We start from the raw sequence: 16,101 nt of genomic DNA on the forward strand, positions 1-16,101 counted from the left end.
CCAAAGAAAAATTGCCCCTGCGTTCACATCTGGCAACACGGTGCTCTGCCTCTCACAGATCACTTCATGGTTAAAGGGGTTGTTTTAATTATTTTCCCGTCCGAAGTAACAGCTAAGCCTTCACTCTCGACTGCTAGATTCTGTACAAACAGGTAATAAGCCACCTGTAAAATCCAGGTAGCTAAAACAGCTTTACAGTACGTCCACCACCTCAAAGCAAAAGAAAAAACAAAGGTTGGCAGCGGAGTCTGTTGGCAAGTCAGTGGCTGTATGTATTACACTGGTGCCTAAACAAAAGAAAGATGCAAATCCGTATTTTTTTCAGGTAAGAGGAAGTTCTGTATGTCTAACTTCGGAAGCTGGTACCTAAAAACGTACATCTGTCAGGAGGGAAAAAAATGCTGTTAGCACTGAAATCTGGACCGGTAAAGCTCAAAAGTCAACATAACTAGACGTTGGTATTTCAAATACTTTTGTCTTAGAGGGCTTCGTCCACAAGCGGGTATGAATATACCTTAAAGGACTGTAGAGAGCTGTGAGTACGCGGTGAAAGAAACACGCTACGCGGGCTGTACGTATGCTCCCGTCACGAGAGAAGCGTCGTATCTGCGATGGCTTATGCAACAGTGACTTCTGCTGTGAAAGCCTTGTCAAGCCAGCATGTCGGTTATTAAGGTTAAAACTTCCTGGTATTGCTCCAATTACTCAAAATACTTAATATGCTTTAAATAGAAGTTAACCATATGCCTCTGGCAGGAGCGTTTATAACGCGAGAGGCCGCGGTTCGTGTTCTTGCTCCTACGGCAAGGGGCGAGGTGTCTGTTTTAGTGGGACGAGGATGGAGATGTAAAAATCAAACTTGTTTGTTCGCTAGCCCCAAAACAAGAATAAAACTTTTTCATCATCAGGAAATTCTGAACACTTAATTTTGAACGCAGGCGGGTTCAAAAGAGTTTTCAGGACTCGCGTCAGCTGTCTGGATCTGATGCCATTGCATCCTACCTGAGTTGAAAGTAGAGGCGGTTTTAGTGAACCTCTATTATTATGCATCCTATAAACACTTAAGGGTTTTCCTGCCAGGGAAGAGTGCAACACCACGTTCAACAGCCGTTGCCTCTAAGAGAAAACAGAATATAATAAATTAACAGGCTTTGGAGGTTTGTGAAGTCTCTTTGGCTTTTCATTTTAAAAAAAAAAAAAAAAATCAAGAGGTTTCAAGGAAGAGCTTTATCTATGATAAAAGAGCCCATGAATCCTCACAAATTTTAATAGAGTTATCTTCTGGAAAAAACTTTGCTAATGAAGAAAAACCATTTGTTGACCATAAATTAGAACTAGTTAAATGTCCATTGGAAAAATATTTATTTGACTAAACAAACGACCTGTCACCTGCACCCCTCTGTTTAAAGCCAATTTCCTTGCTTGCGTATTCACGAATAGGTGGAAAAATAATTCTCTGCAGAGGCTATACACATGGAGTTAGTCAGCATAAACTGTCACAAAAGCTTTCCATTTTAAGTCATACCTTTTATAAGCAGGACTTGACACCGAGCCAGTCAGCCTGATGCTCTCTCACGCTTTTTGCATACTTTAGAGACGAGATTATTATTGTCTGGTCTCAGCTAAAGGTCTGTGGCCATACAAGGCTTAGTATGCCTTCATCAGTTGAGAGCGATTGTTACCAAATAGCCCATAATAGGTGTTTGGATTTAACACACTAGAAACGTTGGATTTACAGATAAGAAATATGCAGTACTTCGCAATCCCTTCAGAACCGCCTTTATTTGAGCTCCCATTAGTTGTGCATTATAGACTGCAGCATACATTATTTTAAGATTCGGTCACTTTGTTTTTTCAAGCCATGCGTGGCAGCTGCTGATTTACAGTCGTCACTAAGGCTGCAAGTTCTCACCACTGATTTTGCTAATACTTTCTGTCTTGTGGAAGAAATTACCATAGAATACATATTCTTTGATTTTCTTAAACTTATTCATGATTGTCTGGTTTGGGTTTTTTTTGTTACTGAAGTACTTTGATTTACAAAAAACAAGAGAGGAATTTTCTGCCAGGCTTGTGACCGTGAGGATGACAATTTAAAACTCTGTTCTTAATCTTGCAAGAAAAAACAATCAGTGCTACATACAGCATAAAATTACTGTAAACAAGATGTTGTAACTATAAAAATAAATAGAGTGTCAGAGATAATGTTTGATGTGTCAGTTTACATCAAGAGAGAGTTTCTCAAATGTAAAAAAACCAATTTGATAAATGCAAATCATGTTCCATGTACTATTGTTTCTGCTAGAGAAATAATTTTTAACGTCGTCCTTTCATCTGTTCTAGATTTTACACTGGTCATACGAACATACCGAGAAAAGATTTAGTCTCTCTCACATACCAGAATTTTATTTTTTTTCCTCTAATGGTTACATTCTGTACTACACACAGTAAAAATCCCCAAACAAATCTTTTAATGATGAGTAATTATATAGTATAACTCGTGTTTTAAGTAGCTGGCTTGAGACATCTTTTAAGGGGTCCCTTTTCAGAAATTACTGAACATTCTCCTGAAAATAGGAAATACCAAGAAATTTGATGAAATCGAACAAGAGCCTTCCTTGTGCTGAAACTTAATGCCTCATTTTGATGTTTATCAAATGAAATATGCCATTCCAATTAATTTACGTTTTCCAAATATAACTCGCAGGCTCAAAACACCTTTTTAAAGGTAGGCATATTAAAAATCAAACATAAAGCTAAATAATTGAAAACCAAAACATCAGGTGGTTGGGTTTTTTTTATGTAACCCATCAGCATTCTAAACAACTTTGCCATTTTTCTGCTCCACATTGACTCACAAACCATATATTGGTCATTTACTTATGCAGACTTAGATTTAAAAAAAAACCCTAAAATGACAAGAAGAAAAGAAAACAAACCACCACACTCAGAAAGCACAGGAAAGTACACGCAAAGAGAAATCCCACACTGCATAGGTTACCTGACCTAACTTCTTTTTTTTCCTCCCCATTGAGGAACAGGACAATTGGGTTCGGAGTGACTACAGAGCCATGAACTCACACCATCAAGCAGGACGACTCAAAGGGTTACGATGGAATAAACCCTTATTTAACCAAAAAACACAGCCGGTAAGTAGCAGGGGTTAACGAAAAGCCATAAAAACCCAATCACTGAAATAGATAAGGTTACCTCTGGCATACTTGAAAGCTGTCTCTGAACTAAAGACCTCTTTTAAGAATTCAATGGAAAAATAACAAACCATCTCCGTTTCAAAGGGCAAGGTAAGACTGTGGCAGAGCTAGGAACCTTCTGTAAATAGACTCTTCCTTGCTCCAATAAATTTCATTACTCTGTGCTGGGAGCAAGAAGCTCTGTTCCTTTACTAACACTACTTTTAACGCCTGGAAAGCAACATTTCCATTTGCTCATGTGGTAGTAAACTTCAGCTATTCAAAGTAGCTTCATTCAAACTAGAAAAGGTGCAGAGAAGAGGTAGCAGGAATAAGAGGTAAGATTGTTTAGCCTGGTAAAACAAAAGCTGAAAGTGCTATGGATCATGAAGTGCATATACTGAGACAGAGAAGTTAAAATACTATTTTCACAAGTATCAAGGTGCCACAGATGCATTTGGTCTGGACATCAGATGATTTGTAAAAATAAGAGAGTTAGATTTTGAAAGTCCCATTATAAGAGTACTGAGAGCAAGAAAGAAAATTACTTTCAAACTCTGGCTTAATGTTTTCACTGAAGGATTTCTGTTTCTGAGTAGCTCTTGCTGCAGGTAAGAGAACTGAAAGGATTTTAAGGGCCCAACATCCAATGCTGGTTCGTTGCTGTTCTTGTTCTTTCCATCACAGTGTGTATTACAGGCTGCCTACATCTTCAAACGACTGACTGTACAGAGGGTGTAAAATAAAAATTGGTCTTTAGTGCAAGACTAGGGTGGGAAAGAAACAAAGAGAAATACGGCTAGTTCTGGTGAATTCCAGCATTTCACAACTCTTATTATAAACTGACCTCTTGTAACTTCAGTAACATCCTAAGTTATAGCAAAAAAAGGTTAAAATTTGAATAACGATAGTTAATTTCTAGTGAAGGCCAAGCACCGTTCGTGGATCTCAGAAATTTGTAGCAAGTCAGTTCAGCTATACTTCTGCATACCTTACCAGTGCTGTGTTATCACAGATTCAGAACGGTGCAGAGGGAAATCCAAATTAATTCAAAGATTGCAGCCTCTGTAAGCCAGCAGAGGTCACAAAATCCTAAGGCAGTTGTGCGGACTTTCTCAAGTCTTCTTCTGTTGCTTACCAAGTAGGTTCTTTTACAAATGTACTGCTGACATTGCTGGAAACATAGTAAGGCATCACTTTCAGAAACTGCAGACGTGGAATCCTTCCTAAAACGTTATCTGAAATTGCAGGCTGCTGAATGCTGGAGCGGAGCAGCCGCCGCTGTTCACGAGACCGTCAACAGCAAGTATAACAAGCGTCTAGAATCAAATCAGTAATTAATACACAACCATGTAGTATGCTTTATGAAACAAACAGGCTTTACATAATGTCCCAAAATGCTTTAGTATTAGGTGACAGGGCAAGAGAGATTAGGTTGCATCAGCAACGGAAAAAATATCTTCGAGAGTTTAGATGTGCAAAGAGTTGAGGAGCAATGACAGAAGTGAAGCATGAAGCAAGGCAACGGGGCAAACAGGAAGGCTGCACGGGATGGGAGGCACATCTTGAAAGAATCTTTGTCCACTAATGGTAGCGAGACTATAGCGCAAAGGAAAACTAAAGCTGAATATAGCATAATAAAAGAAGGGGAAGGATTGTGATGTATCCATAATAAAGTGCTCATGTAAACGCTCCTATTCTAAGAAAAAATGTAAGTCTGCTTTTTTTCTTAGAAAGCAGAAAAGGGACAGCTGAAAGGAAAAACGCAGCAGCAACTGCTGATCAGAAACCACATTTCAGCTGCGGCAGGCACAGAACAGCCACTGTGGAGCCAGGACTGGAAGCACCGCACTAGGGTTAACTCATGTAAAGACTGAAGCATTGTGGAGTATCCCATGGAGGAGCACAGCCATGGACCGAAGCCGGTGCAGACCCAACATGTCCTCACTCCACCCTGTCCGGAGACAGCTCTGACCACGTCCTGTGCAGGACGACAGAGCACTGTCAGCATCAGATAGGAATGCAAGCGTCTCTTGGAGTTCCAGTCTTGCAGCTCTGAGGGAAACTCTGCCATGTAAGGCCAGGAGGAGGGGGAGGATATGCAATTGATTTTTACAACTTGATTTGAATTATTTTGCAGCTGTAAAATAGTCACTCTGGCACAAAATATATGGTACCACCCTGAAAAATGAATTCTAAATAATTAAACTGCAAATCAGTCAGAGCAGGTCTCGACAGATCACACTATAATTGCAGCTATTAAACACATTTTTTACTACAGTGCAAGTCAGGGTATAAAAGTATGAGTATTCATTTGTATGCTAGAAAGACATTCGCAGCCAGAAGCTCTGCAAGGCCCCACAGTTCAGCCAACCCCAGATATGTGATCGACATTTGCCACCATGGGACCAACCTTAACGGCTGCTGAAGACACGCAGCTTCTATCACCGTCCTGGAATTCAGCTCCATGTGTTTGGTTGCTTCAGTAATTGCACTTAACTCACCTTTGCATCACAAACCTACCTGTTACATAATGATGTGAGCAATTGCTTGCACTCTCAAATCAGATCTTTGCAGCAGAGAACAAGTTTCTCTCTCTTACTGTAGGATCTTTCGGCTCACTCCACCAAAACGATCCTCTCAAAAGGCTGTAACTAAGTTATCACGGAACTGTAAGGCTTAAAATCACATTTAGAGCCCTTGCAAATATTCAAATGAAGGAATGCGTTTTCTGCCTTTCACTGCTTGCAGTGGCCAAACATCGGACATGCTTGAAACCTAGAGCCTTAGGTTTGTCACAGGTGGGCCACAAATACTGTCTCAATTAGGTTAAGCAATTAGATGATTTGAGCATGTAAATGCTAAGCTCCAATACCAAGCGTTTTTGGAGCAGGCAGATTTGGCAAATGAAGGAACTATGATGATTCTCATTGATTGGCATTATTGCTAATGAGATAAGATCAATCTGCAGAAAAAACAGATGCAAAAGTTGTGGGAAAAGGGTCACTTCCTCTGAAGACCAGAGTCACTATTTTCAGAAAGCCGATCATCCCCTGCCTTCAGAGGAAGGGCACAGGGAAGATTACATAAGAAATGTCATTCCCATTTGCACGGAAAAGAAATTTTTAAAGAAAAAAAGCCATTGCAAATGTAAGAGAAATTTTATCAAGAAACAAGAGTTTTTTCAAGCTGTTGAAAGTATTTAACTTTTTGACAGACTTGTTTCCAATTTTGGAGACATCAGTGTATCATTAAATACGCAGTATATATGTGGATTAAGTTAAGAGTAAACTGCTGTCTTTGTTTTCTGAGCTTTTAATAGATCTCTAGGAAGATGGGAAGGACCCAAAATCCTAAGAAAGGCCAAAATGAACACTTAGGAAGTGGGGTTTGAAGCGGGGGGTGTGTGTGTGTGTTTTGTTTTGTGTGTTGTATTTGGGTGAGGGGTATTTCAGTTTTGGGTTGTTTGTTTTTCTTAACTAGCAGTAGTAGTATTCTAGCGCTTGGACATTCTCTTTATACTGTGAACTCACAAAGGGTCATGTCATAAATCAAGATATCACATCTCTGAAAGTTTCCTCAGCCACTGGTGTTATTTCCTTCAATATGTCGGACACAGAAAATAACCCAGTGAACATACATGTTAAGCAATGACATGCTAAAACATAGCAACGACAGATAATTCACCCTAATATGAAGTGACTAGGTTATATAGTACAAAGATCTTGGTGATTTGCATCTTAAAACAACGATTAAATCTCCGCCATATTCCCTCCTACATTTTTAGGAAAAAAAAAAAAGAGTCATATTTTAAAAACCTGTGTGTGTTAGGAAAAAAATAATCTGGAATTTCATACTTTACACATAGGGGCGGAAAAAACCTCACTGCACCTTTACCAGGTTACGAATTACAAATGCTTACTTGAATGAGATCTACTGAAATCCGAATACCTTTAATAATCCTTTTCTCACTGTTTTTAAACTAAGTTACAAGTTGAAATAAATATAAAACATAAAACCAATTCAAAACATTTTCTGTACGGGAGGTCTACAAGATAACTTCCAGTACTGGAAATGTTTTGGATTTTTTTTTAGTTACAGTATGCTTTTTATGCACAGTTTACTTCAAGAAAAGGATGCATCTAGACAACTTTTATCACCGAGACAATGTTTAAATATAAAGTTACAACATTGCTCTAAAGTTCTATGTAACGTAATAAGCAAACATTCTTATGAAAGCTTGTACGGAATTGTTTATCAAAATAGAGTTGAACAATCCCAAATTAAGCTAGTATGTTTACACTTCAGTAATAGGATCCCCTATTCACCTGGTTTTTGGATTCATGCTCGCATCATTTGGGTTGTGCTACCAGAAGCATCTCTTTGAATACTAAGAGAGAAAGAAGTCAAATTGAATAGGTAAAAAGTTTGCTACCAAATGTTCATCAAAAATATACTTTTTCAGTGAAGAACGCCAAGACATTTTCTAAGCAAAAGGACACCGAATTAAAGTTGGGGGGAAAAAAGAAGAAAGCAACCAAACGCATAAGAAACCCTGACACTCACTGACAGCAGCCATAAGAAAATTTACAGGGAGAGGACAAGCACTTTTTTTATACCGTTCAGTTGCTACTGCAGGTCTGGGACCTTCACTAGTTGTTGCACAAGACCAAAATCTGCCTTTTGCGTACCCGCATTTCTCCCGGCAGTCTCTTGAGTTTCCAAGCCCCTTCACACTTGCCCAGTGTCAGATTCATTTTAAAAGAAACTGTCCATTGTGAAATGGAGGCGCAGAATCTACGAAATTACACGGACCCTTAAACGTTAAGTCGAGAACAGATTCCCAGACTGTACTTCAACGATGAATACATCTGTCCGAGATGCAGCTAGGAAGGCTGTTCAAGACTGCTTAAAGCAATGTTTGCATTCACTGAAAGGGATTATGATATGGCCTCCAAATTTACCCAACACTGAAAAAGGACCCTTGTCTGAGGTGGAGAGTTTGGCAGCTGCCGGAGTGTAATTCGGGAGCTGGCGAATACTTGCCCTGCAATTCAGGTCAGTGAGAATAGAACGCAGAGGTTTGAAAGCAAGTAGATGCTTGTCGACATATTGACAGTAGATCGTACGTATGGGCTGCAGTATCTTCAGACATTCTAAGTCAGTTTAGCTATGGAGAAATTAAGAGAAAAGATGCTTATTTCTAGCTAACTCCTTACCTACGGTCAGACATGGTGGCTTATGAACATGAGGGCGAAATTTTCAGACTTTTGTTGACCAGCTATATTACTTCTAAACTACTGTTAAAACACCCACAGAACTATATTCTCCATTTAAACACCCGCACAAAGTTACTCTTTTCAGAACAACAGCCAAAATCTAGCTCCGGCATGTAGTACTATAAATAAAACTGTGTATCAGGAAACTCTTCATCTGAGCTTAAGGAATCTTTTCTCGAACCAAGACTTCAATTCTACTTCCTCATGATCAGAAGATATGCAAGGTACGGCTGTTACTGACCTGCCAGGACCTGCCTATTCTCATTTTCTTCATCCTCTATTAGATGGCACCATGGTCTTTTTTTCAAGAAAAGCGGGTAAGGTACAAGTCCTGCCTTATGACCGAAGGCTGTTACTAGGTTTGCAGATTATGAGGTGACCGACTACCCACCAATCCTGTTCATTATGAAGCTGACTACGTGGCATCTGAGAATAAACCAACCGATAAGCAAAACCTATTCTCATTTTCTTCATCCTCTATTAGATGGCACCATGGTCTTTTTTTCAAGAAAAGCGGGTAAGGTACAAGTCCTGCCTTATGACCGAAGGCTGTTACTAGGTTTGCAGATTATGAGGTGACCGACTACCCACCAATCCTGTTCATTATGAAGCTGACTACGTGGCATCTGAGAATAAACCAACCGATAAGCAAAAAAGCTAATACTCAATCCTGTTCATTATGAAGCTGACTACATGACATCTGAGAATAAACCAACCGATAAGCAAAAAAGCTAATACACAATAATTACTTTACCTAAGCTTTTGGCTAACTCAATGAACAGAAGAGGCTGGTCTGTCTGAAGTGTAAAAACCAAGGCACAGAATTCCACAACATGCCTTTAAGCTAATGATTCACGGTTTTGCCTACTACGTTTTCCCTGGCTTCCAGTGACGCTCTCCTGAAAAGAGCAGCGACAGACAGCCTTGTTCGCCAGTTAGAGCCTCCATCCAGTCAACTGCATTTCCGCTGGAAATCCGTAACACCGCTGGGCCAGAATACTAAAAATGTGTTAACGCAAACCAACGTCTCGCTGCGTCCTGTAGTTTTTGAATGTCTCGGGTATTTACGTATGCAAGGCTGGGCAAAAACACAAAACCAAAACTTGCTCCTCTCAAGGCGGGCACTAGTACCTATATATGCCAATTTTGGTCAGAAAATAAAACCTTATACGAGGACACAACTGAACAGAGTCAAGAACATTAGCTGTACACACCTTTTACACACAAGTCAAGTTATAGAAATTGACCTTTATTTAGTAATCAGTTTCTTCAACTTTTTTTTTTTTTTTTGATACAAAGTGACATTTTCATTTTAGTACAGAAAATCCATGTCGGAACAGTACCTGTCTGTTTCAGTTGTACCACTGGAGTCTACTCTGACCTCAAACTTTAACAAAAAAACCAAAAAATGAGATAAACAAAAAACAACTGCTGTCCCTCACCATGAGAAGTACTTTGACTAGTAATTCATCCATACCATTTCCTATTTTTTAATTTATATATATATACAGTATTATAATAGTGTGGTATAATACTATATAAAATACTATATATATAAAAAAACAAAATACTCTCTCTATATAGTATTTAACTATATAAATAGTATATAAAGTATTTTGAACTACAAAATAGCATCTGTAAAACAGAATTTCAATTTAGGACCAGATCTTTCTTTGAAGAACTGTGCAAGAAGAATCCCTTTTTTAATTAAAAAGCTGCAAACAGAAGCAAAACTACAGCCTGTAGTGTAAAACTAGAAACCCTACATAATGAAATGTTAGGAACAGTGACCGAGAAGCAGTTCTACTCAAATGATATCTTAAAAACAATTACAATACAGTACCCAAGAAACATGGCACAAGAGACAGAAGAGACAGGTACAAAACCTGTGTTAGGAACACAGAGGCAGAAGTGCAAAAAACCAAAAAAGGAACTGATACAATGGAGTTTGGTACAATAGGTAAGTAAGTATTGCAACCAAAACTAAACGATCACTTATTTTTTGACAGGGAAAACACTAACAATTTAGTACCTTTCTCAAGGCTTTTAATGAAAGCCCTGAGACTGTGGCTGCTCTTAAATAAAAACAATCTATGTGAATGCTACACACTGAAGTACAAAGCTTAAGAATTACCCTGCAAAATTGCACCGACATAAGCTTTCCGTATTTACAGTATCTAAAAGTGACAGAACACAGCATGCTAGGCCTAGCTTATGACTCTTCCCCACCAGTACTTAATCCAGGCCCAACAACCAAAAATTATTATTTCTCAACACACGTTAAGCTTGGATTGTTCAGATATATTATGACATTTAAATATTAGGTTCATGCATAAAACAAGAAACGGTATCTTTGACAGACAAGCGTTGACAGGATACAAACAGTGGTCTGCCCTGTAGAGGAGCGTACTTCCTTCCGAGCTTACTCCCGAGACGTACCGATTCAATCCCACACTAGTACCTGGTTGTCAAGTCAACAATGTGCTTAGAAATGGTCAAAATGGCAACTAAGAGTCACATTGCGCATAAGCCATTCACTCATACTAAGAAATTTCACTCCATTTCGGAGAGTTACCTCATTAAGTGAAAGGACAGAGAGTTAAAAAACGGAACAAAACAACAACAACAAAAAGACATTCAAGTAAACAGCAACAACCAAATACTTTGAAAAGGTTTTTGTAAACTTGTCGTTCTACAGGGGTTTGCAGCATTGTTAAATTCGTTACTTGTGGACAACTACACGCAGGTTGCAACCCCTTGTGACAACCTGTCACATGTACACATATGACGTAAGAGACAAGGTTGATGGAGTGATCTACTCCTTCCCACATGCCTCATCGGGTCCTTGTATGTTCAGTGTTATCATTCCCCTTCATGAAACAGGAATCACTTACGGGTATCTTTATAAAGACAGAAATGGACAGAGTCCGTTGGATAGAAAGTTAGTTGGTTATTTACATCTGCAAAGTAGGTTCACAGCGAAATAAATCTACAGCGGGCCAGCTGGGATCCACAGGACTTTGTTTTGTTCTTGATCGACGGTTGTCATAATCTGAGTGCAAATGCTTGAAAGGGCTCCTCCCTGGACAATGCCTGGAGAAAAACAAACACCCCCGCCACGAATGAGACAAACAGTTGTGACTAATTACAAAGACCAATCTTCTGCATTTTTCTGCAACGTGTTTATCAACAGATCAGAACTAATCTACCCAATTCGATATCTGCCAGACTCATGACTCTATTAAAACAAGAAAAAGAATAAACAGAGTGAAGAGGTCAAACATTCAATATACAGTTTCTTCTGCTAGCTCTTAAAACTGCCCAGGGAAGTCGCAGAACTGATGACTATCATCAGCTAAGACAACTGTTTTGTTAGCGGCCTCCATGTACTATTTTCAGACACATCAGGTGGCAAAGTTTAAGTCTAAAGATGGTCAGAACCTGCTATAATAAACATTCTCTGTTCAGCATGTGGTGTTAAGAGTTTTATATTTACACGGTAATATACATAGAGACTATAGCTGTAGCAACTAGACACTATTTACAAATATTATAAGTAAATTATGAGGCAGCTCACAGATCCTTGAGCTAAATAAAAAAACGGCAGTTGCTACTCCAATTCTTATTGTCAACTACATTCAAGGAACAAAAGGCCAACAGCAAGCAACTCCCTGAAAATCAATTCAAAAGATAAATGAACACCTTGCATTCTACCCTTGCTAAACATAACAGTCATGAAAAGTAAAATGCCAGAACTGACACAGGAGAGGAGAATTTATCAACTTTAAGACTTAAAAAGTGAGGAACTTCATGACTTGAGAAATAAGTCAGCAAAGCCTCTGGCCTCAGCTACACTAACACTGGAAAAATATGAGAAGTCTTCCAAGGCTTAAGGTATAATTTTCATTTTTGAAAAGAGGGAATTTGATCTCATGTATAGCATCACTAGACTCTGCAATATATACTACAGTTAAGTATGTCAGATGAGTTTGGATACAGACCATGGTAACCAACAAGGTCTATGAAAGGTGACAAATGGCAGTGAGGAAGTGATTCAGATTACACTCCATGCACACCACTTGGTACAAGAAACAAAACCAACTTGAAAGAGTCATTAGTAAAAAAACCTGACTTCATGAAATAGTCACAGACCTCAGCTCTGAGCGAGTGTGTCATACAGCTTCATGAGGAAGCTACCATGTCCAACATGCCTATCTACAGGCTTATTTTATGCCCAGCATTGTAATTTCAACAAGCTTAGATGTCAGTGCAGTTTGAACACCAATCCTCTCTAACTACCAGCATCTGGAAATGTTGATGACAGCTGGAGTCCACCGTACCTGGCACTAACAGAAGAAGGCCCTTCACAAAGGGCATGTGAGAAGATACACATAGGACTCTCCTGGACGGAGTTCTAGCTTCGTTATCACGGTGAAATTAAAATGCAACAAATCACTTAACAAGGAGCAGAAGATTGCATCACCACATGTTATCTGGCCACATGCATGTCAAGTTCTGTGGAGGTCTACTATGTACCATTTCTATGAACATTTGTAACTGTCAGGTAACTGATTGCGTTGAGAATGTGCAGCTTCTCTCAGGATGCACCGATAGCTCTACACTACATACATCCCCCTTCCCTCCTCTGCACTTGGAAGGTAAGCCTCAAAATACTTCTATGAGAATCCCATTGTTGGGAGGATGAAAAGTTGGGTTTTGGCTGGTTTAGTGATGAGCTTTGGTTTTGGTTTATTTTGCTTTTTAAGTTTTGTTGCCATTCACATCAAGATGGCTAGATTCACATCTTTCAAATGTATGTAGGACCACACTGAAGTATACTTGGAAATAAGCAGAGACAGTCTTCAAACACAGTTTTCTTTTTCTGGTAAAAATACAGTATTAGCTACAATCCAAGATCCATATAATATTCTTCATGATGTTAAAAAGGCCTCTGAAGTTGAATTTAATTATTCCAAATTACAATGCATGCTCAAGAAACCTTTGACAATCTTTTTGCTTTCTTGAAAGATTTAAAGTATGTCTCAGAAATCATTCATTAATTTACAGGGGGGTTTTGTTGTTGTTTTGTTTGTTTTAGTTTCATTTGATTTTTACAATTACAAAACAACTGATTTTCCTTACATGGTATAAAACTGACAACACTGTGTCAAATTATCTTGACCGTACTTCCAATACTGCCGGCTTCTAATAAAGCGTTTTCAGAATCTCTTTAGGTCATAAGATTCGTAACGTGATAAAACAACAACACATGAAGGCAAGGGACAGCACTTAACTCGTGAGATTTCCTCTCCTGGTAAAACAAAACACCAGAACATAAGTTTGCCAAAAGGGAAGGCAGAATGAAAAAAAAAAAAGCTCTCATTGAAGGAACATAGGATCTTTTGAATTACAGTATAAGTGCATTCAATTGCCACTGTGCTCCTAGTGAACTGTTGATTAAATACTGACCTGTAAAGTACTTGCTATACTCTTGTTCTATTTTTTGAGCTGTCTCAAACTGTTCTTTGGAATGTTTTTGTGTAACTTTGTCCCTCAGGAAGATTGGGTCCTTTTGCTCTCTGCAAAAAAAAGAAAGAAAAAAAGAAAAACCTTGTATAAGAGTAATTTTTTTTTCCGTAATGGACTTGAAATGATTACCTCCAGTTGAGTGAATGCAAAAAGCTAATTAATTTGCAAGCAAAGTCCTGTGCATAGAGTGCCATCTACTGTGTATCAGCAGTATCAGCATAGTCATCAGGATCATTTGTTTCAGCACTAACAAATTTATTTGCTGTCAGACCAAGACAGTATTCCTTTAAAGACTCAGAGATTGGGATGGAGTTGAGGGAGAAAGAATTGAATTTTTTCCAGTTCATGTGAATCAAATCATCATCTCATATACACTCCAGTACTCCCTGCACAAAGCTGGGCTCAAGTACCACTCTCTTAAGGGCTTGAAGTATCAAGCATCGAGCAAATAGTCTATTTCTATGTCACCTTATATATGACACATTTTTGAGATTACTATTTTTCTACTATACAAGCCGTTGGAAATAGAGTAAGAAAAAATACAGAGAAACACAAATGGTAAAAAAGAAATAGATTAATTCTGATCAAGGCTTGTAACATTCTCCTCCAAATCTGATTTGAGGTCCCCAAAATTTTTGGGATTCTGTCTAAAAGGAAGCAGAATCTATGATCAACTAGTCAGGTCAGATAGATACGTACTGAAACAATATAAGCACAGTTTCTTACAGCAGTGAAAAAAGAAGAAAAATTTTATTTTATAAATAAAGAAAATCATTACTAACCTAAGCTATCACTGCTGTGTAGCATTTCAGAGAATGTCGACAGCACCTGTGCTATATGAAAAAGGCTGCTTGGAAAAACCTTTGGTGCTCATAACAGGCAGAGACAATGTGCCACTGCATCTTATCTTGTTGACTGCTAGAAATACCTGCTTGTCTAGTTCAATCACTCTCTGTCGCTTTCCAAAAAAAGGAAATAGCTGTAATGTTCACCATTCCTTTTCCAAAGGGGCTCAAGACATGACAGTTCCATTTATCATTCAGGTGCGTGATCTTACAGTGGTAATGAAATATACCACATTGCGTTACGTCTTGCCTCTATTCCAAAGTGGTGATACTTATTTTTATGAAATAGTCGTCAAATTTACCTACAGATCAATAATATAGTAAGTCTTGAACTTTGAAAATGAAGATGGCACAAGTATAGGATCACTCAACAAAACTGTTTTTTAATATTTACGTTGGGACATTATGTCACTTCTTGCCAAATCAATCTATCCAAATGTGTGAAGGATTCCTCAAACATTAGGGGAGGGACTGGAGTTTTTAACTCCCATGTTCTGTTCTTGGCTACACTTGAGCAGGAAATTCCCAGTTACTGAAAAAGTACAATTCGAGAAGACCACAGTATACAAACTCCATGGCAAAAGGGGACTTCCCTTGCTGTTTTCACTGGAGAAGGAAGGTGGGCAAGCTGAGGTTCCAGATCAATTGACACTGCATCCACACACTTGGCCCTGCTGACAAGATGAAGAATAGCTCTTTGTCATGGTCACCATTTAATCCTTAATGGATCTCACCCATATCTGTGTTACGGTTTAATACAAAGGTGAGCAGGAAAGATCCGAGTACCTCCTGGAGTACATACAGTTTAATCTACGTTGTTTGATTTCTTTGAAAGATTCACTTAATTGTCATGCAACCAAAATGAAGTTAAGACCATTTACCTCACAGCGGTTTTTATGAGGATTAATTTCCACATTTTAAGGAGATTTAAGATGACGAGGATGAAAGAAACAATAAAGGTAACAAGCTTATTTTAAGCTAAAATAAACATCCCTGAACTATACCCCTCACAGACTTACTTGATTTGTTTAGCATTTTTGTAGCGAATAAAAATTACAATAGGGTAGATATGAACACTGTGGAGCCGTTCGATGGCATGAGGAGCGATGTCAAGCAGACAATGACAATCCTAAGATCAAATGTAAATGCAAAACACTCATTCAGTTAAAGAGCACGAGCACGCATGCAAATCCCCCATTCTGCCCCCTACTTAAATCATAACCCAACAAAATTATGCTACACATTTAACATTTTGGG

At 38.6% G+C, this 16,101-nt stretch overlaps 1 protein-coding gene across 1 annotated transcript in view; it reads right to left on the minus strand.

Moving 5' to 3' along the window:
* Positions 1-10,734: 10,734 nt before the first annotated feature.
* Positions 10,735-16,101, minus strand: part of DLG5 (discs, large homolog 5 (Drosophila)) — a 70,145-nt gene continuing 64,778 nt past the window's right edge. The window contains exons 31-33 of the mRNA XM_010293351.1: positions 15,864-15,973; positions 13,940-14,049; positions 10,735-11,563 (exon numbers count right to left, since the gene is read on the minus strand). Of these exons, the coding sequence (XP_010291653.1) occupies positions 11,460-11,563; positions 13,940-14,049; positions 15,864-15,973 (324 nt within the window). The 3' untranslated portion in view covers positions 10,735-11,459. The remainder of the gene's footprint in view (positions 11,564-13,939; positions 14,050-15,863; positions 15,974-16,101) is intronic.

Source organism: Phaethon lepturus, unplaced genomic scaffold, assembly GCF_000687285.1.
Source record: "Phaethon lepturus isolate BGI_N335 unplaced genomic scaffold, ASM68728v1 scaffold978, whole genome shotgun sequence".
In the NCBI taxonomy this organism is placed as follows: Eukaryota; Metazoa; Chordata; class Aves; order Phaethontiformes; family Phaethontidae; genus Phaethon; species Phaethon lepturus.